This window comes from Rhinoderma darwinii, chromosome 2 (assembly GCF_050947455.1).
Source record: "Rhinoderma darwinii isolate aRhiDar2 chromosome 2, aRhiDar2.hap1, whole genome shotgun sequence".
NCBI classification, from domain to species: domain Eukaryota; kingdom Metazoa; phylum Chordata; class Amphibia; order Anura; family Rhinodermatidae; genus Rhinoderma; species Rhinoderma darwinii.
In genome coordinates this window covers 246,581,653-246,605,401 of record NC_134688.1, presented here as the reverse complement: position 1 = coordinate 246,605,401, position 23,749 = coordinate 246,581,653, and the positions used below count along the sequence as shown (strand labels likewise).

General features: G+C 41.3%; 1 protein-coding gene across 2 annotated transcripts in view; it reads right to left on the bottom strand.

Moving 5' to 3' along the window:
• AP2B1 (adaptor related protein complex 2 subunit beta 1) overlaps positions 1-23,749 on the bottom strand; it is a 111,415-nt gene that overhangs the window by 84,272 nt on the left and 3,394 nt on the right. For both annotated transcript variants that reach the window (XM_075853011.1, XM_075853012.1), the window contains exons 2-4: positions 17,196-17,255; positions 14,248-14,353; positions 3,031-3,166 (exon numbers count right to left, since the gene is read on the bottom strand). In XM_075853011.1, coding sequence (XP_075709126.1) covers positions 3,031-3,166; positions 14,248-14,353; positions 17,196-17,232 — 279 coding nt within the window. In that variant the 5' untranslated portion in view covers positions 17,233-17,255. The remainder of the gene's footprint in view (positions 1-3,030; positions 3,167-14,247; positions 14,354-17,195; positions 17,256-23,749) is intronic.

Here is a 23,749-nt window from a genome sequence, read left to right as displayed (position 1 = left end):
TATCCATTAAACGGATAACCTTATAGCCTATGGGCAACGGATGCCACAACCTGTATATGTAATGTACACATCGAAAGCTTTTCCCGGAGTATACATCAAACCTATGCCAAACGTAGCCTTAAAGGGAATGTGTCGCAAATTAAACCTTTTTTTTTTTTTTTTAAGTGTCGTTACTTATTTCTATTATATTTTTTAAGTTTTTTTGCTGTATTTTTTTTTTTTTTCTGTATGGTGGAAAGTATTAAAAATTCAATAATAATTTGACATGTTTTCCAATGTTAGCCACCAGGGGGAGCACTTCCCAGAATTACAGCAAGGTGAATAAGGCAAAGCAACCTGACTCACAGCTGCTGTAAATGTGGGAGGGAACCTCACCCCCCCTCTCACAAGCCAGGAAAAGGTGTCTTCAAATTGCTAAGCCGTGTCCGGCAGCCATATTGGGTGTGATTCTGCAGCTGTAAGAAGTTATAGGACCCACCAAAAGGCTAAGTGTATGTTCACACGCTTACTAAACAAAGGGAAAACAGCTCCTGATTTTCAGCCATTTTTTAATCAAACTCGCTTTTTTTAACGGCCATTTTTGGAGCTGTTTTTCTATAAAGTCAATGAAAAACGGCTCCAAAAACGTCCCAAGAAGTGATGTGCACTTCATTTTGGTCGGGCGTCTTTTTATGTGCCGTTTTTGGAAAACTACCACGTAAAAAACGCCCTGTCGGAACAGAACGCCGTATTTCCCATTGAAACCAATGCGCAGATGCTTGTAGGCGTTCTGCTTCCGATTTTTCAGCTGAAAACATTGTGTGTGAACATACCCTTAGGGTATGTGCACACGCTAACTGCATTTACGTCTGAAATGACGGAGCTGTTTTCAGGAGAAAACAGCTCCGTCATTTCAGACGTAATTGCTCGTACTCGCGTTTTGCGAGGCGTCAATTACGGCCGTAATTCATTGAATTTAATGAAAAACGGCTCAAATTACGTCCCAAGAAGTGTCCTGCACTTCTTCGCCGAGGCTGTTATTTTACGCGCCGTCTTTTGACAGCGACGCGTAAAATGACAGGTCGTCGGCACAGTACGTCGGCAAACCCATTCAAATGAATGGGCAGATGTTTGCCGACGTATTGGAGCCGTCTTTTCAGGCGTAAATTGAGGCGTAAAACGCCTCGTTTACGCCTGAAAATAGGTCGTGTGAACCCAGCCTTAAAATGATGAAAGTGAAGTGAATGACTTTTCAGTTGACCGGTTCACACGCCGTGTATTTGACATGTTTTTTTTTTGCACATTTTACGTGCAAAAAAAAAACACATAAAAAACGCTTGATTACACTTGATTTTGCGTGTTTGGGGGATTTGTGTGTGTGTGGGGGGGTGCTCGCCGCTGATTCTTCAAAACAGCTGATAAGCGGCTATGAAGTATCAGCGGCACCCGTGCACACTCCGCTCTGCCACACACACACACACACACACACGGGAAAAGTCTTAAAGGGGTCGTCCAGGGAAACATGGCGCCGCACCTGTCCTCAGGTCGTGTATGGTATTACAGCTCTGTCCTATTCACTTCAATGGAGGTGAACTGCAATACCAGACACAACCTGAGGACAGGTGCGGCGCTGTCTCTCCAATCCGGACACCCCTTCTGTCCTGAGATGACCCGACGGGGGAGGCGGGTGTCAGAGCCACCCACCGCCATCACTGCAGACAGAACCACACAACTACGGCAAGAGGGCAGGGCTTATCCTGAGTGCACTGTCTCTTGTTATGGACAGATTTATAGTTACATGAACCCCGTCTGATGAACCGGTAACCTAGGTCCGATCATATGACAGAGGGGGATCACCAAAAACCCTGTGCACCCTCAGCCCGTCCATCCAGCCCTTTCCTGGTTATATCTGCGTCTGGGAAAGCTGGGTGACCACCATTACCCCTCATACTGGAGTGTTTAGGGATGTGACTAATGAACCTCTCACACTCCAGTAGGAGGGGTAATGGTGGTCACCCAGCTTTCCCAGACCCCTGAACGATAAATCTCTCTAGTTGTGCTGAGACTGTTTGGGAATGTGACTAATGAACCTCTCAGTCTCAGCACAACTAGAGAGATTTATCGTTCAGGGGTCTGGGAAAGCTGGGTGACCACCATTACTCCTACTGGAGTGTTTGGGGATGACACTAATGAACCTCTCACACTCCAGTAGGAGGGGTAATGGTGGTCACCCAGCTTTCCCAGACCCCTGAACGGTAAATCTCTCTAATTGTGCTGAGACTGAGAGGTTCATTAGTCACATCCCCAAACAGTCTCAGCACAACTAGAGATTTATCGTTCAGGGCTTTCCCAGTACAGTTTCATCATGTGTCCTTCATACAAGGGGGGGGGGCGTTAGGGGGGAGCCCGTCGGGGGTCACGAGAGCGGGGGTCTGTGAGATAGAGAGTGGGACATGCAGAGACGCACATCTTACCTGCAGTGCAGCTTGTCTTCAAGATGGCGCCTGCTCTCTCCCTGCAAACAGCTGCTCTGCTGTGTGACTCTGACCTGCGTCTGCGCAGTACAGAGCCATAGAGCAAAGTCAATGGAACGGCTCCCCTTCATTGACTCCTATGCACTGTAGCTGCCGTATTCCATCTCTGTATTTGCGTTAATCGACACATACAGAGATGAAAAACAAAATGGCAGCCCCCATAGTGAAGTAAAAGTTAGAAAAAAGAAAAAAGTAAAACACAAACACACACATAAATAAAAGATTTTATAATAAAACACTAAATGCAAATTGATAGCAAAAAAATTTTTTCCGTGACACTCGTCCTTTAAAATGCATATAGAATGCCTATCAATTTAATAAAAGTTCTCCGCTCTGGTTACTACAGGGGGATCCTGAACACGGACCCCTCTATGTGACATCAATATACTCTGAGAGGGAATATGAGTAGGGATAGTCCTAATTGCACAACCCTTTTATTGGACATTACCTAACTAACAATGCAATTATCATTTTAATTTATGGACATAATGGAAAAATAGTTGAAGAATGCGGCTACCTTGACAAAGCTGTTCACGGCCATAATAGCCATGTCCGGCTGGCTCTTTGCATAGTTCATCAGGTAAAGATACACAAGTTTCTTTAGCTCCAGGTTGTCTGTTTGCATACAATTCACCACGTCCGGAAACAAAGAACTGCAATACATAAAACACTTACAGTTAATAAAGAAGAGAAGTGTCTTTTTAATGTATGGTTTTAATAGAAACTTCTTTAGGGATTCAACCATATCCACCTGCTTAGAGCCAATTGCCCTTATTGGCTGGTCAGCTGGCAGAGAATATGGCTCACTTAAAGGGTCCATGGTAACACAATGGCTAGAGAGCACAATAAAGGGCATGTTCACATCAGAGGTTGGGTTCCGTTGTTTTTGACGGAATAAATAGCACAGTTGACTGCGCTATTTATTCCGGCAAAAAAAACGGAAACCTTACGGAATGGAGACAAACGGAAAACATTTGCAACGGAAGCATTACCATTGAAATCAATGGTAATGCAAACGGAAGTTATGGTTTCCGTTTGCCTTTCCGTTCGTGGGTTTCTTCAACGGAATGGTCTTACTGAACCCATCAACGGAAACCGAACGCTGACGTGAGCACACCCAAAGTCAGATTATTCTTTCATTTTGGACCAGCAATAATGCAATATCAAACCAATTGTTCCTGCAAAGTCATACAATTCATCCTATTATTCCCTTGAATGGGATGAGTTTCAGTACAAGGCACAGCAGTACAATGAAGTGAACACGGTGCTTGAAGAAGTGACATGGCCCTTTCATACTGCAGAACAGCGCCGGGTTGGAACCCACCGATCAAACATTGATTACCTATTTTAAAGGCGTATTCCCGTCTCCCCATTTACCTGCACGCCATGTCCGCTGCTACCTGCCAATTCCGCGTTTTTTGCTCTCTGAGGGGGACGGTACTCCTCAGTCTGATTGACAGTTCAGGGCAACGTGATGATCTCGTCATGCTACTGCCCTGAACTTGCGTACTCCTGGTGTGCAGCACTAATGTACTGCTACTGGGCTAGTGCAGTCCAAAGACCTCGATGGAGCTGCTGATAAGTGACCGGGTCAGGAGCTACTGCGATTGCGCCAGCAGGCGCACTCCCACAACCCTGGCCAAAGAAATGGGAGAACACTGCACAAGTGCGGCCACCTCTGCAGGACCACTGTGTTAGCTGTCAAAGAGAAGGGTCCAGGTTCGATGTGGAGAAATATCTGGCCAACTGGACACTCAAGGTATATAGGAAAGTATACATATTTAGGTTGGCGGTCATATGAGAATGGATTAAAGAGATGGGAATACCCCTTCAAGTACAGGCCAACAACGTTAGAGCGATAGTGCTGCTTTAAATAATGGCAACTAAACGATCCCACAAAATTCCCTGAAACGCAATCTTTCTGCAAAAGTCTTCTGGAGGAAATCCTCAGCGAATGGCTCACAACACTGGAGGAGTAAATTCTGGTACAATTGGAGGTGTTTTTTGTTATAGCTATTCATTATGGTCACTCTGTGAATTTCCCCCATTGAATAATATATAGTTTTTGTTTTTTATTCTAAATAGGTTCAAATTCTAAACACAATAAATTCTTAATATAACTTTATAGTTGTGGTTTGTTTTTCTGATACTCCAAATTCTCTGCATGTACACTTAACCCCTTAATGTATTTTAAACCTTAAAGGGTTATTCCCATCTTCTCTCTTTAATTATTATTTTTTTATAAGCTAAATCTTATTTATCAAAAATAAATATATTACACCCCTCCATTGTTTGACCTTTCCCCCATAATCACACTACAGGTCCAACACCTTGTTCCCTATCATTTCTGCTTGAGTGGGCGGTACAAAGATCTTTCCATTCACATAACCAGCAGATGGCGCTGTGAAAATATCACAGCACCACTTGCATCAGCATGCATGCTCCCGATGCTGCTACATGCAGTATTGGGATTATACAGTAACATAGTGCCAAAATAACTTCTAACAGGAGGTTTACTCGTTCCTCCCTCGTTATCATTCTCTATGAGCTGTGTAAAAGTACAATGTCCTCTCCCCTCTTTCTCCAGTTCAGTGTTCCGGTCTCCTAAATTTGTCCACAGTAATAAAAACTATTTTTGTTTGCTCCAAAGTTCATTCTGATATCTCTATATTTACATATAGAGATAACAGAGATTAGGAGCAAGCACAAGTGTGAAAGCCCTGATAAGGGCTCTGCTATAGTAGTCTCGGCAGTGCCGTGGACGGCTCTCCGGCTACTTCACATGCCAGGGAGCCGTTCCTATTCACTTCTATAGCGGAGGGGGGGCTGGGCTGAGACCTGTCCTATTCACTTATATTGTAAAGGAGAGAGGTGGCCGGGCCAGGAGTTTCTGCACATGCGAGACCAATGCGCGCTACTGAGAACCCGGCCAGAGAAATAGAAAGATGTAAAGGCGCATCTGCGCATGCGCGGCCACTGCTGCAGGATCCTGGTGGTGGTCGCATCTATTGGAAACAGACAATATACAAAGAAAAGGACATCAGATCCAAGAGGAGGAATATCTCAGAAACGGTGTAAAAAAAATAAATAAGGGTAATCGCTAAGTTTTATTAATTTACATAAGGAACCTATTGAAGTATGATCTTCAAGACGGGAATACCCCTTTAACCCTTTCAGGACCAATGTCATTTTGGCCATTGGGGACCAGCACCATTTTTTCAAATCTGACATGTGTCATTTTATGTGGTAATAACTCTGGAATGCTTTTGCCTATCCAAGCGATTCGGAGATTGTTTTCTCTTGACATATTGTACTTTATTTTAGTGGACAAAATTTGGTCAATAAATTCATTGCTTATTTGTGAAAAACACTAAAATTTGCAAAAATTATGATTTTTCTCATTTTAAATGTATCTGCTTGTAAGACAGATAGTAATACCACACAAAATTGTTGCTAATTAACATCCCCCATACGTCTGCTTTATGTTTGCATTGTTTTTTGAGCATTATTTTATTTTTATAGGACGTTACAAGGCTTAGAACTTTAGCAGCAATTTCTGACATTTTCAAGAAAATTTCAAAAGGCAATTTTTTTCAAGGATCCGTTCAGTTCTGAAGTGGCTTTGAGGGCCTTATGTACTAGATAGACCCCATAAATCACCCCATTTTAAAAACTGCACCCCTCAAAGTATTCAAAACAGCATTCACAAAGTGTTTTAACCATTTAGGTGACGTTTACAAATGTAATTTTTTTTGCCGAAATTCCTATGTAATAAAAAAAATTCTGTAACACAGAAGGTTTTACCAGAGAAACGCAACTCAATATTTATTGCCCAAATACTGCAGTTTTTAGAAACGTCCCACATGTGGCCCTAGTGTCCTAATGGACTGAAGCACCGGCCTCCGAAGCAAAAAAGCACCTAGTGGATTTTGGGGCCTCCTTTTTTTAGAATATATTTTAGGCACCATGTCAAGTTTGAAGAGGTCTTGTGGTTCCAAAACCGTGGAAACTCCCCAAAAGTGACATGGTTTTGAAAACTACACCCCTCAAGGCATTTATCTAGGGGTATAGTTAGCATCTTGACCCGACAGGCCTTTTACTATATTTATTGGAGTTAGTCTGTGAAAATTAAAATCTACTTTTTTTCTGAAAAAATATAAAAATGTAAATTTTTACAAGGAATATAGAATAAAAAGCACCCAAAAACTTCTCCCGATTACGGCAATACCCCATATGTAATAATAAACTGCTGTTTGGACTCATGGCAGAACTCAGAAGGGAGGGAGCGGCATTTGGCTTTTGGAGCGCAGATTTTGCTTGGTAATATTTCTGTTTGGGGTTTTGCTGGTACTTCAGTTTATAATGTGGGGGCATATGTAATCTGTGCGGAGTACATCAGGGCATAATAAGAGGGTATAATAATGGGGTAAATAATAATTCATAGATATGTGGCCGGTGTCGCACTGATAAATGGTGCCCAATCTTATCCGCTTTTGGAACGCTCTACACAATTTCTGTCGCTATATTCTGAGCACCAGACTTTATTTTTTCTCCACCGGAGACGTGCGAGGGCTTATTTGTTACGTTACAATCTGTAGTTTTCATTGGTACAATTTTAGGGTACATCACTTTTTATTTGATCTTTTGGCAAGCAAAGTGACAAAAATAAAAACATACATTTTGACAATGTTTTTTCTTTTTTTGCAGCGTTCACCGTGCGCTATAAATGACATTTTACTTTATTCTGCGGGTCTATACGATTACAGCGATACCATATGTATATAGTTTTGTTTATGTTTTGTGGAATTTGCGCAATAAAATCACTTTTTGATAAAATTATTTTATTTTTTGTGTCACCATATTCTGAGCGCCATAACTTTTATTTTTCAGTCAAAAAAGCTGTGTAAGGGCTTGTTTTTTGCGGGATGGGTTGTAGTTTTTATTGGTACTGTTTTGGGGTACATGTGACTTTTTGATCACTTTTTATTCTATATTTTGGGAGGGGTGATGACCAAACAAAATAGTGATGCTGGAATTGTTTTCAAAAAAAATGTTGCGGTGTTCACCGTGCGGGAAAAATCTTATTATAGTTTGGGTCGTTACGAACCCGGAGATACCAAATATGTGTACTTTAACGTTTTAATTTGAAAGACTTATTATAGGAAAAAAGCATTTTTGGTTTTTACACTTTTATAAAACATTTTTATAACTTTTTTTTTTTTTTGCTTTCTTTACTTGAAGACCTGCAGCACTGATTGCTGCTATAATACATTACACTACCTAGGTAGTGTAACGTGTTATAAACGGGTGTGTGTGTAGCTGAGAGTCACACTGACAGGAAGCCTATGAGGACCAGCATCCGGCAAGTCCTCATATACTTCCGTGCATGGCAGACCCGGAGGCCGTTGTATGGCCTCCGGTTTTGACATGCAACCGACGGCAGCACCCGCAATCGGTCCCCGGGAAAGTTTGTTGTAGAAATAAACTTTCCAGTTTGTTGCTACAACAAACTTTCCCTGCGATCACATGATCGGGACATTAACAGGATTTAACAGCGCGATCCGGGTGTCAGCACTACTCAGACACCCGGTTCGCACTTTTAATACCCACTGTGAATTCACGTCGGCGCTGCACAGAGCCCAGCAAGCACCGACGTGAATTTACTGTGTGCGGTCGGGAAACAGTTAAAAATGGCGATCATATTCTCTGTAGTCGAACCAATCGGTTTGGCTGTCAGAGAACAGAATGCTGGGGAGCTGCGGACACTGACACCACCGGCGTCAGAGCGATCTCCCCAGCGCTATACCGGCAGAAGCAGAGGTCTGCAGATTCACGTCATCGTTGCACGGGGTATATGCGAATAGGATGTGAATCTACAGATTGTCGGCATGAAAGGGTTAATGAACAAGCAATTTTTTAAGAACCGTATTTCCATCTTCGCATTCAAACAGCTATAACTTTTTAGTTTTTCCGTCGACATAGCTGTATAGGGACTTGTTTTTTGCGGGACATCTTGTAATTTTTAATAGCACTATTTTGCGGTACTTATAATTTATTGATTACATTTTGTTAACTTTTTGGTGGGGTAATAGGAAAAAAAACTGACATTTTGCCACTTTTGTGCGTCTCAAATTTACGCCTTTTACCGTCTGGTATAAATAATGTAATAACTTTATTCAGCAGGCCGTTATGACGGCGGCGATACTAAACTTATCTAGTTTTTTTTATGTTTTACTACTTTTACACAGTAAAAAAACACTTTTTTTCTACATTTTTCTATTTGTTTTTGTATCGCCATATTTTAACCCCTTAGTGTCTAAGCCTGTTTTGGCCTTCAGGACCAGCCCCATTTTTGCAAATCTGACATGTGTCACTTTATGTGGTAATAACTCCAGAATGCTTTTACCTATCCAAGCGATTCTGGGATTGTTTTCTCGTGACATGTTGTACTTTATGATACTGAAAAAATTTTGTCGTTAAATTCAATATTTATTTGTAAGAAACGCCAAGATTTAGAGAAAATTAGCAAAAATTAGCATTTTTCGAAATTTTAATGTATTTACTTGTAAAACAGATAGTAATACCACACAAAATACATACTAGTTTATATTTCCCATATGTCTACTTTATGTTTGCGTCGTTTTTTGAACATCCTTTTATTTTTCTAGGACGTTACAACGCTTAGAACTTTAGCAGCAATTTCTCATATTTTCAAGAAAATTTCAAAAGGCTATTTTTTCAGGGACCAGTTCAGTTCGGAAGTGGCTTTGAGGGCCTTATATATTAGAAAGTCACCATAAATCACCCCATTTTGAAAACTGCACCCCTCAAAGTAATCAAAACAGCATTCACAAAGTATTTTAGCCCTTTAGGCGTTTCACAGGAATTAAAGCAAAGTAGAGGTGAAATTTACAAATTTCATTTTTTTTCTTCAAAAATTCATTTGTAATAAATTTTTTCTATACCACAGAAGGTTTTACCCAAGAAATGCAACTCAATATTTATTGCCCAGATTCTGCAGTTTTTAGAAATACCCCACATGTGGCCCTAGCGCGGTCATGGACTGAAACACAGGCCTCAGAAGCAAAGGAGCACCTAGTGGATTTTGGGCCTCTATTTTATTAGAATATATTTTAGGTACCATGTCAGGTGTGAGGAGGCCTTGTGCTGCCAAAACAGTGGAAACACCCCAAAAGTGACCCCATTTTGGAAACTATACCCCTCAAGGAATTTATCTATGGCTATAGTTAGCATTTTGAACCCACAGTTTTTTTGCTAAATTTATTTGAATTAGTATGTGAAAGTGAAAACCTACTTTTTTTGTGAAAAACTTAGGAAATTTAAATTTTTACAAGGAATAAAGTAGAAAAAACACCCCAACATATGTAAAGCAATGTCTTCCGATTATAGCAATACCCCATATGTGGTAATAAATTGCTGTTTGGACCCACAGCAGGCCTCAGAAGAGAAGGAGCACCATTTGGATTTTGGATTTCTGATTTTGCTGGAATAGTTTTCAGTGCCATGTCGCGTTTGCAATGCACTGGAGGGATGAAAACCGTGGAAACCCCCCAATAGTGACCCCATTTTGGAAACTATACCCCTCAAGGAATTTATCTATGGGTATAGTTAGCATTTTGAACCCACAGTTTTTTTGCTAAATTTATTTGAATTAGTATGTGAAGATGAAAATCTACTTTTTTTTCTGAAAAAAGGTAGCCATTTTTAATTTTTACAAGGAATAAAGGAGAAAAAGCGCCCCAACATTTGTAAAACAATTTCTCCTGATTACGTAAATACCCCATATGTGGTAATAAACTACTGTTTGGACCCACACCGGGGCTTAGAAGGGAAGGAGCGCTATTTGGCTTTTGGAGCTCAAATTTAGCTGGAATAGTTTTTGGGTGTCATGTCGAATTTGCAAAGCCCCTGAGAGACCGAAACAGTGGAAGCCCCCCAAAAGTAACCCCATTTGGGAAACTACACCACTTAAGGAATCTATCTAGGGGTATAGTGAGCATTTAGGCCCCACACGTCTTTTGCAGAATTTATTAGAATTAGGCCGTGAAAATTAATATCAACATTATTTCCACTAAAATGTTGAATTTTTTCAATTTCACAAAGGATAAAGGAGAAAATGCACCCCAACGTTTGTAAAGCAATTTCTCCCGAGTACGGCAATACCCCACATGTGGTCATAAATGTTTTTTCATTAGAAAGTAATTAACCCTTTACGAACTGATTCATGTTTTGCTTTTTCGTTTTTTCTTCCCCACTTTCCAAGAGCCACTACTTTTTTATTTTTCTGTCAATAGAGCGGTGTGGGGGCTTATTTTTGCGGGACGAGCTGTAGTTTTTATTGGTACCATTTTTTGGTACGATGCCATATCGGTGGACATAAACGGCTGTTTGGGCACGCTGTAGGGCTCAGAAGGGAGGGACGCCATTTGGCTTTTGGAGTGCATATTTTGCTTGGTAGTAGCTCTGGCGTTTTGCTGGTATTTCAGTTTATAATGTTGGGGCAAATGTAGGCTGGGCAGAGTACATCAGGGGCATAATAAGAGGGTATAATAATGGTTGTAAATAAATAATAACCCACAGATATGTGGCCAGTGTCGCACTGATAAATGGTGCCCGATCTTATCCACTTTTGGAACACTCTGCACATTTTGCATCGCCATAATCTGGGAGCCGGAACTTTTTTTATTTTTTCACCACCGGAGCCGTGTGAGGGCTTATTTGTTGCGGGACAATCTGTAATTTTCATTGGTACCATTTTGGGGTACATGCGATTTTGTTGATCACTTTTTATTCAATTTTTCGGCAAGCCAGGTGACCAAAAACCATCAATTCTGACAATGATTTTTATTTATTTTTGACGGCGTTTACCCTGGGCTATAAATGACTATTATACTTTATTCTGCGGGTCGGTACGATTACGGCGATACCATTTGTATATACGTTTTTTTATGTTTTGCAGCGTTTGAGCAATAAAATAACTTATTTAGAAAATAATTTATTTTCTGTGTCACCGTATTCTGAGAGCCATAACTTTTTTATTTTTCAGTCAAAAAAGCTGTGTAAGGGCTTGTTTTTTGCGGGACGGGTTGTAGTTTGTATCGGTACTATTTTGGCGTACATGCGACTTTTTGATCACTGTTTATTACATATTTTGTGAGGGGTGGTGACCAAAAAATAGTGATTCTGGCATTGTTTTTCGTTTATTTTTTTTGCGGCATTCACTGTGCGGGAAAAATATTATAGTTTTATAGTTGGGGTCGTTACGAACGCGGTGATACCAAATATGTGTGCTTTTTTTTTACGTATTCATTTTTTTTCCTATAATAAAAGACTTATAATAGGAAAAAAAGCAGTTCTTGTTTATGTCACTTATAACTTTTATTTTTACACTTTTTTTAAAACATTTTTATTCTTTTTTTTACTTTTTTCACTTGTCCCACTAGGGGACACTTAGACTTGCAGCTCTCATCGCTGCTGGAATACATTACACTACACACGTAGTGTAATGCATTCCAACTGTCATTGTGACGTGAGAGTCACACTGACAGGAAGCCTACGACGACCACCCTCGGGGTGGTCCTCATAGGCTTCTGTACATGGCAACCCGGAAGCCATTGTCTGGCGTCCGGTTGCCATGGGTACCATCGCCAGCCCCCGTGATTTCACATGGGGGCTGCCGATCGGCGCTAAAGACCTTAATTGTGGCGTTCAAAATCGAGCGCCGCAATTAAGGGGTTAACTGCCGAAATCAGCGGCGACAGGCCGCTGATCGGCAACGGGGAGAGCAGGGCTGACACCCTGCACAGTTAACCGCCGCTGCGGTGTAGCGCCGCGCGGCGGTTAACTGTCAAAGCACTGACGTAACTGTACGTTAAGGTGCGCGAACTTACTGCTCACCATGACGTACAGTTACGTCATGGTGCGTTAAGGGGTTAAGAGCCATAACTTTTTTATTTTTCTGCTGACATAGATCTATGAGGGCTTTTTTTTGCGGGACGACTTCTAGTTATTATTGTTACGATTTTGACGTACATGCGACTGTAGGATGAACAGAGAACTGCAATTCTGGTATTGTTTTTTATTTTATTACGCTGTTTACCGTGCGGGTTAAATAATGCAACAGTTTAATAGTTGAGGTCGTTACGGCCACGGCGATACCAAATATGTGTTAAGTGGGTCTTTCATTTTTATTTTTTTACTTGGGACTTTTATTTATTTATTTCAAATGTTTCTTAGTCCCACTAGGGGACTTTACTGTGCGATCTTTTGATTGCTTTTATAATACACTGCAATACTTCTGTATTGCAGTGTATTATGCCTGTCAGTGTAAAACTGACAGGCATCTGTTAGGCCATGCCTCTGGTATGGCCAACAGGCATTTAATAAAGGCAGCTATAAAAACCATCGGCACCCCTCGATTGCATCGCGGGGTGTCGATGGGGTGAGAGAGGGAGCCCCCTCTCTCTAAAACCACTCAGATGCAACGTTCGCTATTGCCCGCCGCATTTGAGGGGTTAAACATGATCAGAGAACACTGCAGAGGCAGAAGGCAGTCCTGGGGGCCTTCACTAGGCCCCTGGGATGCTACGACAACCATCGGCATCCCTGATCGCGTTGTGGTGGCACCGATGAGATGTCGGAGTGGTCTGCCCCCTCCTTTCAAAGCTTCAGATGCTGGGGTCTCGATTGACCGCAGCATTTGAGGGCTTAAACTACCAGGAACAACGCGATCGCTGTTCCTGGCCGTTCGTCCCGGATGTCAGCTGTAATACACAGCTGACACCCGCTGAGTATGGAGCGCGCTCCATACTTCGCTATGACGCATATCACGTACATGATATTGCGTCAAGGGGTTAAAAAAAAACGAATCAGCACATCATTTTTAACCTATTCAAATAAAAAATAAAAAGTTAAAATGGTATTTAATGGTGGATATTCACTTTAGGGTGCACTTTTTTCGTTATCCTCTTGGGATGAAAAGTGTAGTCAACTATGCTTTTTAGTAGTTGAAGGAAAAAAACAAAAGCATCTAAACATAATCCAGCCAAACATATGCCATACAGACACTCTTCTGCTATACGTGTGGCCCATAGGAGTCTACCGGGACCTTATAGTATAAGCCTGGATACTTTTATCAGCGCTCGTTTTTACGTCCAATATTGGCCAGTGTAAAAGGGACCTTAACCCTTCAATTGAGGCCAAACATTAGAATGCAGAGACTATAAATTGTAAAATTATGTTATTTTATGCTCTAAATACATGTTAAAGTATATCTGCCACCAATTTTGGGGTGTAATCAGTATCCCCCTGTGGATATTCAGGAAAATATATATTTTACTTTTTCAGTGACTGCCATTTTTGAGTAATTTTCACATGAATGGGTCTAGAATAATGGTTTGTGTCTGAATGAGTCTAAAGGCTGGAGCTGGATTGAGGGCTCTGACCAATCAGATTGAGCATAGTATGTCAGGTGGCATGATCGACCAATCATCTACTAAACCCTTTATTCTATGAGGGCTTGACAAGAACCCCTCATGACTATTCGTCACCAGCCGTTTAGTTAAGATGCAGTGTAAGTAACTGGAAGAAAATCTCAGTCCCACAATAGAATATATTTATTACATGACTCTATAATGATTGCTCCAAAGACAGAAAATGGAAATTTTCGTGACAGACATGCTTTAGAATCATTGTGAAGAAGGTTTCACATTACCTCACATCCTTGCCAACAGTCATCGCAGCAATGACCTTCTTCACAGCTTCCTTGCGCTTCTCCTTCTTTTCATTATTCAATTCTGCCTTCAATTCGAAGATCTCTCCTAAAATCAGACAAATAATATATGTGTCCATGCAGTATTAGACACTTATTCAGGAACAGAAGGAAATAAAGAGAGAACCATTTATCAAATATAATATGAAGAAGAAAAATTTAAATAGTCAAGCAAACAGTTTGCAGGTTGGAAAGCACAAAATTAGATGAGGTTTACCTGGAAAAGGCAATTAATCTTAGACGGAAACTCTGCTAATTATAATAGAGCTGACAATTCGAATTATTTCTTAGTATGCCTAATCATTTTTTGCACATTTGTTAAAGTAAGCAGGGCTTAAATACATTCGGGTAGCTCATTAACCCCTTCGAGCCCAATGACATATATTTACTTTGTACTCCCCAGGATGTACATTTACGTCATGGGAACTATGAAGTACCCGCGAAATGACGTAAATGTATGTCCGAGTGAAGGAGCGGTGGCGGCATGATCATTTGCGGTGCTGGATGTATTTTACAGCGGACACGGACATTTTTTAATCCCTAAGGCCCCATGCACATGGCCGTGCCCGTAATCACGGCCCACGATTGCGGGCACGGCCGGCCGCCGAATGCCGCCCTCATTTTTGAGCCGTGCTCCCATACAAAGTATGAGCACAGTCCGCAAAAAGCAAAATAACGGACATGTTCCATAATTTTCGGAACACCCATAAGTAGCGATACGGAAAGGTGTCCGCGGCCAATAGAACAGAATGGGTCCAAAATTGCATGGGGCCTTAGGCTCCATGCACACGAAAGTATTTTATATCAGAATTACTGACAGTAATTACAGACCCATTCCTTTCTATTGGCCACGGACGCCTTTCAGTATTTTTACTGATGGGTGTCCGTGCTGAAAAAATTATAGAACCTGTCCTATTCCTGTCCTATTCCTGTCCGTTGCTATGCAACATGTTGATGACATCATTTGCATCCTTCCTCTTTTTTTTTGCGGATCCGTATATACGGATTGAATACGCATGCAATACGGACCGTATTTACGGCCACCCTTCTGTATACACGGATGAAATATGGATCCATATTTACGGACAGTATTTGGGGATAGATGAAAATACGGTCGTGTGTATGGGGCCCAAGATGGTTGAATTGTGAGACAGAGGGATTGTATTATAGAAGCGATCAAGAGATTGCACAGTCTAGTGTTTTAGTGGTGGGGGGGGTGAAATATTATAAAAAATAAAATAAAAAGTAACAATAAAATATTTAAAAATATTAACAATAAAAAAAAAGAGAAAAAGACAAAACATTTGGAAAAAAAAAAAGTCAAGTAAAACAAAAATGACAATTTACAGTAAACTCCGTAAAAACAAAATAAAAATGTCATAATTGCTGTTTTTTGCTAATCCGAATAAACAGCAATAAAAACGTCGTATATACCCCAATGAAAACTAACTCAACCGGCAAAAATCAAGCCCTCACACAGCTCCATTGACAGAAAAGTAAAAAAATTATGGCTCTTAAAATGCAACCATGAAAAGCAAAAAAAATAAATAGAATTGCTGCATCCTGAAAGACAAAATAGGCCCCATCCTAATGGTTTAAAGGGATTTTGCCATCATCAATATATGATCAGTGGGGGTCCGACCGCTGGGACTCCACCGATCACAAGAACAGGCTTATCTTTCCGGAGCTCCATAGGAATGGAGCGATACTGCGCATGTTCGGCCACCGCCTCCATTAATTTCTATGGGGCTGCCGATGATGGCACCCCCATAGAAATAAATGGAGCGGTGGCCGACCATGCACAGTACCGCTCCATTCATATTGTGATCGTGGGGGTCCCAGCGGTCAGACCCCCACAAATCTGATATTTAGCCCCTATCCTGTAAATAGGTGATAAATATTGATTATGGAAAAACTTTAAGAAGCTCCACACACTGGATCTACATGCTCCTGTGAAGACGTGCGCGCTCATCCAATGTAATATAGGAGCGCTAGTTATGCTGATGGCAGACAAAATGAATTTTTTGCATATTCAAGTATTAAAGGGGTTTTCCCATGAGGGACGTTAATGACATATCCACAGGATTTGTCATAAATGTCAGATAGATTAGGGTCCCACCTTTGGGAACAGCACCTATCTCTAGAATAGGCCACCCTAAACCCCGTTCTAGCTGTGTCTGCTATCGTTGACTCCCAGCCACTTCCTGACTTTATGGTCGGGAGTTCCGAAAATAGCGCAGCTCGCTGAGCTACGCTGTTTCCGTAACTCCCATAGTAGTGAATAGCAGTTACAGAAGCAGCGTAGCATGCGAGTTACTCTGTTTCTGTAACTACCATTCAGTTCTATGGGGCATACGTAAACAGCGAGCTACGCTGTTTTCACCTTCATGGTGGAAAATCAGCCGAAAAACACAGAGGTAGAACAAAGTTTAGGGGCCCATTCTAGAGATAGGTGCGGGTCCCAGAGATGGGACCCGCATCTATCTGACATTTATGACATATCCTATGGATATCCAAAGAAGTAGTAGGACAACAGCACACGTCTTCAAATCATCAAAGTGGTTTTATTGTCAAGACATCCACATGTTTGTGGATGTCTTGACAATAAAACCACTTTGATGATTTGAAGACGTGTGCTGTTGTCCTACTACTTCTTTGGATATACATCGTGCTGGAGTGGGTTTGCCTGGCTTGACAGCGTGCACCGCATCATACTCGGGACTAGTGCTGCTTCAAAAATCTCCTTTTTTCTGATATCCTATGGATATGTCATAATTGTCCCTCGTGGAAAAACCCCTTTAAATAGTGAACTAATAATCTCGACTAGCCTTTTAGATATTTTACAAATAGGTCCATTTATGTCAGTAAATAAAATCCCAAAAATACCACACCTTTCTTGTTTGTGGTGAAATACTTTGAATCAGTCATGTTTGCACGTTCTCTTCAGGCACCTATAGAAGACAGACATAAACAGAATATAAACATTAAATTGCTAAGACTATAATCTTTAATACTTTATAGTTGCCCCATAATTCCCAAGTGCCCCGATCGAGCAAACTACATCCCCCTCCATCATGCCGCCAAGTTTGGAATGGTCCGGAGATGCAGCATAGTCAGACTTTTAGGTCGATTGCCCCATATACCCCTGAAGACGCCTTATCTACGGTGAAACATGTCGGGGGGCATTGATTGCTTTTTAAATAATTGCCATCTAGCTCAATTTGCTCTATAGGATGCGATCTGCAGACACATCCAAAAACAAATATTATCTACTATAAGTAGAGTGGGAAACGGGTATTTTGTTGCCATTTGGCAATTTGCAGGTAGAATCAGTTATCTGGTCGCACTCTGCAATACATGTCAGGGCAACTATACATCAAACCTTTTACATTGACATCATGGCCCTACACTTCCTACACACACCCACACAGCAGGGTGTTGCACATGTTTTCAGGGTTTTGCAAGGCTAGGGTCAAAAGTCAGGAGATGTTAAAGGGAAGGTGTCGCAAAAAAATGTTTTTTATATAATATTGCTTTTAGTATGTTGTTAAAATTAATTTTATTTATTTGTGTTTTTGTGTTCTACTTTTTTCTGACTTTTACTTATGGGGGCTGCCATTTTTTTTTTCATCTCTGTATGTGTCGATTAACTGATCTGCCGTTTTAGTACAGCACCAGCGGGAGTAGTTTTCCACACTGTGCCGTATAACTACAGTGCTGATAATGTTACATAGTTACATAGTTAGTACGGCTGAAAAAAGACACATGTCCATCAAGTTCAACCAAGGGAAGGGAAAAGGGAAGGAAAAATTTCTACACATAGGAGCTAATATTTTTTTGTTCTAGGAAATTATCTAACCCTTTTTTAAAGCCATCTACTGTCCCTGCTGTGACCAGCTCCTGCGGTAGGCTATTCCATAGATTCACAGTTCTCACGGTAAAGAAGCCTTGTCGCCTCTGCAGCTTGAACCTTTTTTTCTCCAGACGGAGGGAGTGCCCCCTTGTTTTTTGAGGGGGTTTTACAAGGAACAGGATTTGACCATATTTTTTGTATGTGCCATTAATATATTTATATAAGTTAATCATGTCCCCCCTTAGTCGTCTTTTTTCAAGGCTAAATAGGTTTAATTCTTTCAATCTTTCCTCATAACTTAAATTCTCCATGCCCCTAATTAGCTTCGTTGCTCTTCTTTGTATTTTTTCCAACTCCAGGGCATCCTTTCTATGAACTGGAGCCCAGAACTGGACTGCATATTCTAGATGAGGCCTCACAAATGCTTTGTAAAGTGGTAATATTACATCCCTGTCCCGCGAGTCCATGCCTCTTTTAATACACGACAATATCCTGCTGGCCTTTGAAGCAGCTGATTGACACTGCATGCTGTTATTGAGTTTATGATTTACAAGTACACCCAGATCCTTCTCAACAAGTGAATCCGCCAGTGTAGCTCCCCCTAGGACATATGATGCATGCAGGTTGTTGGTACCCAGATGCATAACTTTACATTTATCTACATTAAACTTCATCTGCCAAGTGGACGCCCAAACACTTAGTTTGTTTAAATCTGCCTGTAATTCATGAACATCTTCCATAGTCTGAACTATATTGCATAGCTTGGTGTCATCTGCAAAAATAGAAATAGTGCTATTAATCCCATCCTCTATATCATTAATAAATAAGTTGAATAGTAGGGGTCCCAGCACTGAACCCTGGGGTACACCACTTATAACCGGTGACCATTCAGAGTAGGAATCATTGACCACAACTCTCTGGATACGGTCCTTGAGCCAATTCTCAATCCAATTACAAACTATATTTTCTAAACCTATAGTCCGTAATTTACCCATTAGGCGTCTATGGGGGACAGTGTCAAATGCCTTTGCAAAGTCCAAAAACACTAAATCCACAGCGGCCCCTCTGTCTAGACTTCTGCTCACCTCTTCATAAAAACAGATTAGGTTAGTTTGAAAACTTCTGTCCTTAGTAAAACCGTGCTGGCTGTCACTTATAATGCTATTTATTGTCACATAATCCTGTATATAGTCCCTCAATAGCCCCTCAAACATTTTCCCCACGATGGATGTTAAGCTTACTGGTCTATAATTACCCGGGGAAGACATAGAGCCCTTTTTGAAAATAGGCACCACATTTGCCCTGCGCCAGTCCCTTGGCACTATACCAGTCACTAGAGATTCTCTGAATATTATGAAAAGGGGGACAGAAATAACTGGACTAAGCTCTTTAAGAACTCTAGGGTGTAACCCATCTGGTCCCGGGGCCTTGTGCACATTTATTTTATTTAATTTAGCTTGGACCATCTCTACATTCATCCAATTCAGTATATCAACTGATATATTAACAGCACTGGCACCGGCTACATCAGCTGCTCCTTCTTCAGTTGTATATACAGAGCTAAAGAACCCATTTAGTAACTCTGCCTTCTCTTGATCCCCTGTGATCAACTCCCCATTACCATTATCTAGGGGTCCCACATGTTCAGACCTGGGCTTTTTTGTATTTATATGCTTGAAGAATTTTTTGGGATTTGTTTTACTATCCTTGGCCACCTGCCTTTCATTTTGTATTTTTGCTAATTTTATTACATTTTTACAGATTTTATTAAGCTCCTTATATTTTACAAAGGCTACAGCTGTACCCTCAGATTTGTATTTTTTAAATGCCCTTTTTTTGTCATGTATTGCCCCTTTCACAGAATGTGTAAGCCATGTGGGGTTTAATTTGAGTCGTTTATACTTGTTACCTGTAGGAATAAATTTTGCACTATAATAACTCAAAGTAGATTTGAAAATCTCCCATTTATCATTTGTTCCATTATTTGACATTAGATCTTCCCAGTCTATATCCTGAATTGCAGCCCTCATCCTGGGGAAATTGGCTTTCTTAAAATTAAATGTTTTTGCCCTCCCAGCCTGTGTTTGTTTTTTACAGTATAGGTAAAATGTAACTATATTATGATCACTGTTACCGAGGTTTTCACGAACATTGACATTCCCAACAAGATCTGCATTATTAGAAATGACCAGATCCAACAGAGCTTCACCTCTAGTCGGGTCTTCCACAAACTGGCCCATAAAATTTTCCTGCAACAGGTTGAGGAAATGTCTCCCCTTTGCAGTTGAAGCCGAACCATGACACCAATTAATATCCCGGAAATTAAAATCTCCCATTATCACTACAGTACCCACCTGTGCAGCCCGCTCCATCTGTTTATATAGCTGAACTTCCATCTCCTCAGTTATATTGGGGGGTCTATAGATTACACCAAAAGTAATTTTTTCAGTGTTTACCTCCCTTTCTAGTTCCACCCACAAGGTTTCAACCTCCTCACAGTATTCACCCACTATTGTCTCTTTCACACTCGCCTTCATATCACTTCTCACATACAGACATACACCACCACCTTTCCTATTTGTCCTGTCTTTCCGAAAAAGTGTAAAACCCGGTAGATTTACAGCCCAGTCATGTGAAGAGTCCAGCCATGTTTCAGCAACACCAACTATATCTATATTTTCTTCCAGTATCAAGGCCTCCAGCTCCCCCATTTTGCTTGCTAGACTTCTGGCATTTGTGAACATACACTTTAACTTGCCTGTCAGTTTTTCACTTTTATTATCAGAAATGTGATTTGACATTAATCGGGCCTTTTTATTTACATTGATGTTTTGTAACGAAAGGATCTCCTTATCCTGTTGTCTAGTCCTCTCCCCACATTCTGTTTCTCCCCCCACCAATATAGTCTGACCCCTCTCTAACCTGGCTACCCCTTTTTTTTCTACATTGACCTCCCTCCTCAGCCCTAGTTTAAATACTCCGCCACCCCAGCTAGAATTCTCTCCCCCAGCACAGCGGACCCCCTTCCATTTAGGTGCAAATCATCTGCAGAATACAGTTTGTACCCCAATGAAAAGTCAGCCCAGTGCTCTAGGAACCCAAATCCTTCTCCTCTACACCAAGACTTCAGCCATGCATTTAACTCCCTGAGCTCCCGCTGTCTTTCCTGTGATGCGCATGGCACAGGCAGTATTCCTGAGAATACTACTTTGGAGGTCCTTCCCTTCAGCTTGTAGCCTAGTTCTTTAAAATTATTCTTAAGGCTCCTCCACCTACCATTTATTCTGTCGTTGGTACCGACATGGACCACGACAGCTGGATCATCACCAGCCCCTCCCAGCAATTTGTCCACCCGTTCCACCACATGCCGAACCCTGGCACCAGGGAGACAGCAAACCATTCGGTTGAGGTGGTCTTGGCGACAAATTATTCTATCCGTCTTCCTGATTATAGAATCCCCTACGACTATCAATTGTCTTGGCTTACCTGCATTACCATCCCGCCGACTACTAGCTGGGCTGTTCTCCCGGCTGTTAGGGAGATCAGTATCCACTAGGGCTGCCATTTCTGAGACTGACACCCCCGCATCATCACCCAACTTGGCAATTTTGCCTGGAATGTCAGAAACCGGATCGGCCTTCCTTGTCTTTGACCCCTTTCTACTGCCCCTAACTACATTAACCCAGCTACTTACCTGATCCTGCTCACCCATGTCTTCACCCTCCAGTTGTAACCCACTAACTGCATGCTCTGTGAGCAGCAAGCTCCGCTCAAAATTGTCTATCCTCCTCAGTGTTGCATTCTGCTCCTCCAGATCTCTAATACGAGATTCCAGGTGAACAACATGCTCACATCTGCCACAGAGATATTCACCCTGGAACTCCGGCTCCAGTCGTGCATACATATGGCAAACTGTGCACTGAAGAAAATGTGTGGGCAAAGAAACTGCCAACGCGATCAGAAGTGGTAGTCATAGCAGAATATACTTGGTATATTTTTATGTACTGCTCGTACAGGGATCAACAATTTGTCCAGCCTGAAATGATTTGCGCTAGTAAGATATGCAAGCATGTTTTCTACTATCCGGGTGCTTAGCGGGATCCTGAGTTTGAGCCCTTTCAGGACAACATCTGCACAGTCCAAATGCTCTCCCCCAGAGAAAAGCAACTCAATATTTATTGCCCAGATTCTGCAGTTTTTAGAAATATCCAACATGTGGCCCTAGTGCGCTAATGGACTGAAGCACCGGCCTCCGAAGTAAAGGAGCACATAGAGGATTGTGGGGCCTCCTTTTTTTTTAGGAATATATTTTAGGCACCATGTCAGGCTTGAAGAGGTCTTGTGGTACCTAAACAGTCGAAACCCCCCAAAAGTGACCCCATTTTGGAAACTATACCCCTCAAGGCATTTTTCTAGGGGTATAGTTAGACTTTTGACCCCACAAGTTTTTGGCAGAATTTAGTGGAATTAGTCTGTGAAGATGAAAATCACCTTTTATTTCTGTGGAAACAGAATTTTTTCATTTTTACAAGGAATCAAGGAGAAAAAGCCACCCAACATTTGTAAAGCAATTGTTTCTGATTACGGCAATACCCCATATGTGGTAATAAACTGCTGTTTGGTCCCACAGCAGGGCTTAGAAGGGAAGGGGCGCCATTTGGATTTTGGAGCGCAGATTTTGCTGGATTGGTTTTCAGTGCCATGTCGGGTTTGCAACGCCCCAGAGGGACCAAAACAGTGGAAACCCCCCAAAAGTGACCCTATTTTTGAAACTACACCCCTCAAGGAATTTTTCTAGGGGTATAGTGAGCATTTTGACCCCAAAGTTTTTTTTATGGTATTTAGTGGAATTAGGCCGTGAAAATGAATATCAATATTTTTGTCCACTAAAATGTTGATTTTTTGATTTTCACAGGGGATAAAAGAGGAAAAGCACCCCATGATTTGTAAAGCAATTTCTCCCGATTACGACAATACCCCATATGTGGTCATAAATGGTTTTTCATTAGAAATTAATTAACCCTTTCAGGACTGATCCTTTTTTGCTTTTTCATTTTCGTTTTTCACCCCCCGCCTTCCAAGAGCCATAATTTTTTTTATTTTTCCGTCAATAGAGTGGTGTGAGGGCTTATTTTCTGGAGGGAGGAGTTGTAGTTTGTATTAACACCATTTAAAGTACCATATAATGTACTGGGAAACTGAAAAAAAATAATTTGCGGGCTGAAATTGGAAAAAACTGTGATTCCTCCATTGTTTTTGGGGTTTTGTTTTTAAGTCTTTCACCGTGCAGTAAAAACGACAACTTTCGTTTTACTCTGCATCTCAATACGATTACGGTGATACCAAATTTATATAGTTTTTTTTTTATATTTGTTACTGTATTATGCTGCAGATTTTCTGCGGTATTTACGCTACGTGTGAACATACCCTAAGGGCTTGTCCACACGTAGCGGAATTGCTGCATATTTTCTGTCAGGAATTGTGGAGGGAAAATACGCAGCAGAATACAGTAGCAGCAAAGTGGATGAGATTTAACAAATCTCATCCACACGCCGCGTAAAAATTCAGAGCAGAAATTGACCTGCGGTGCGT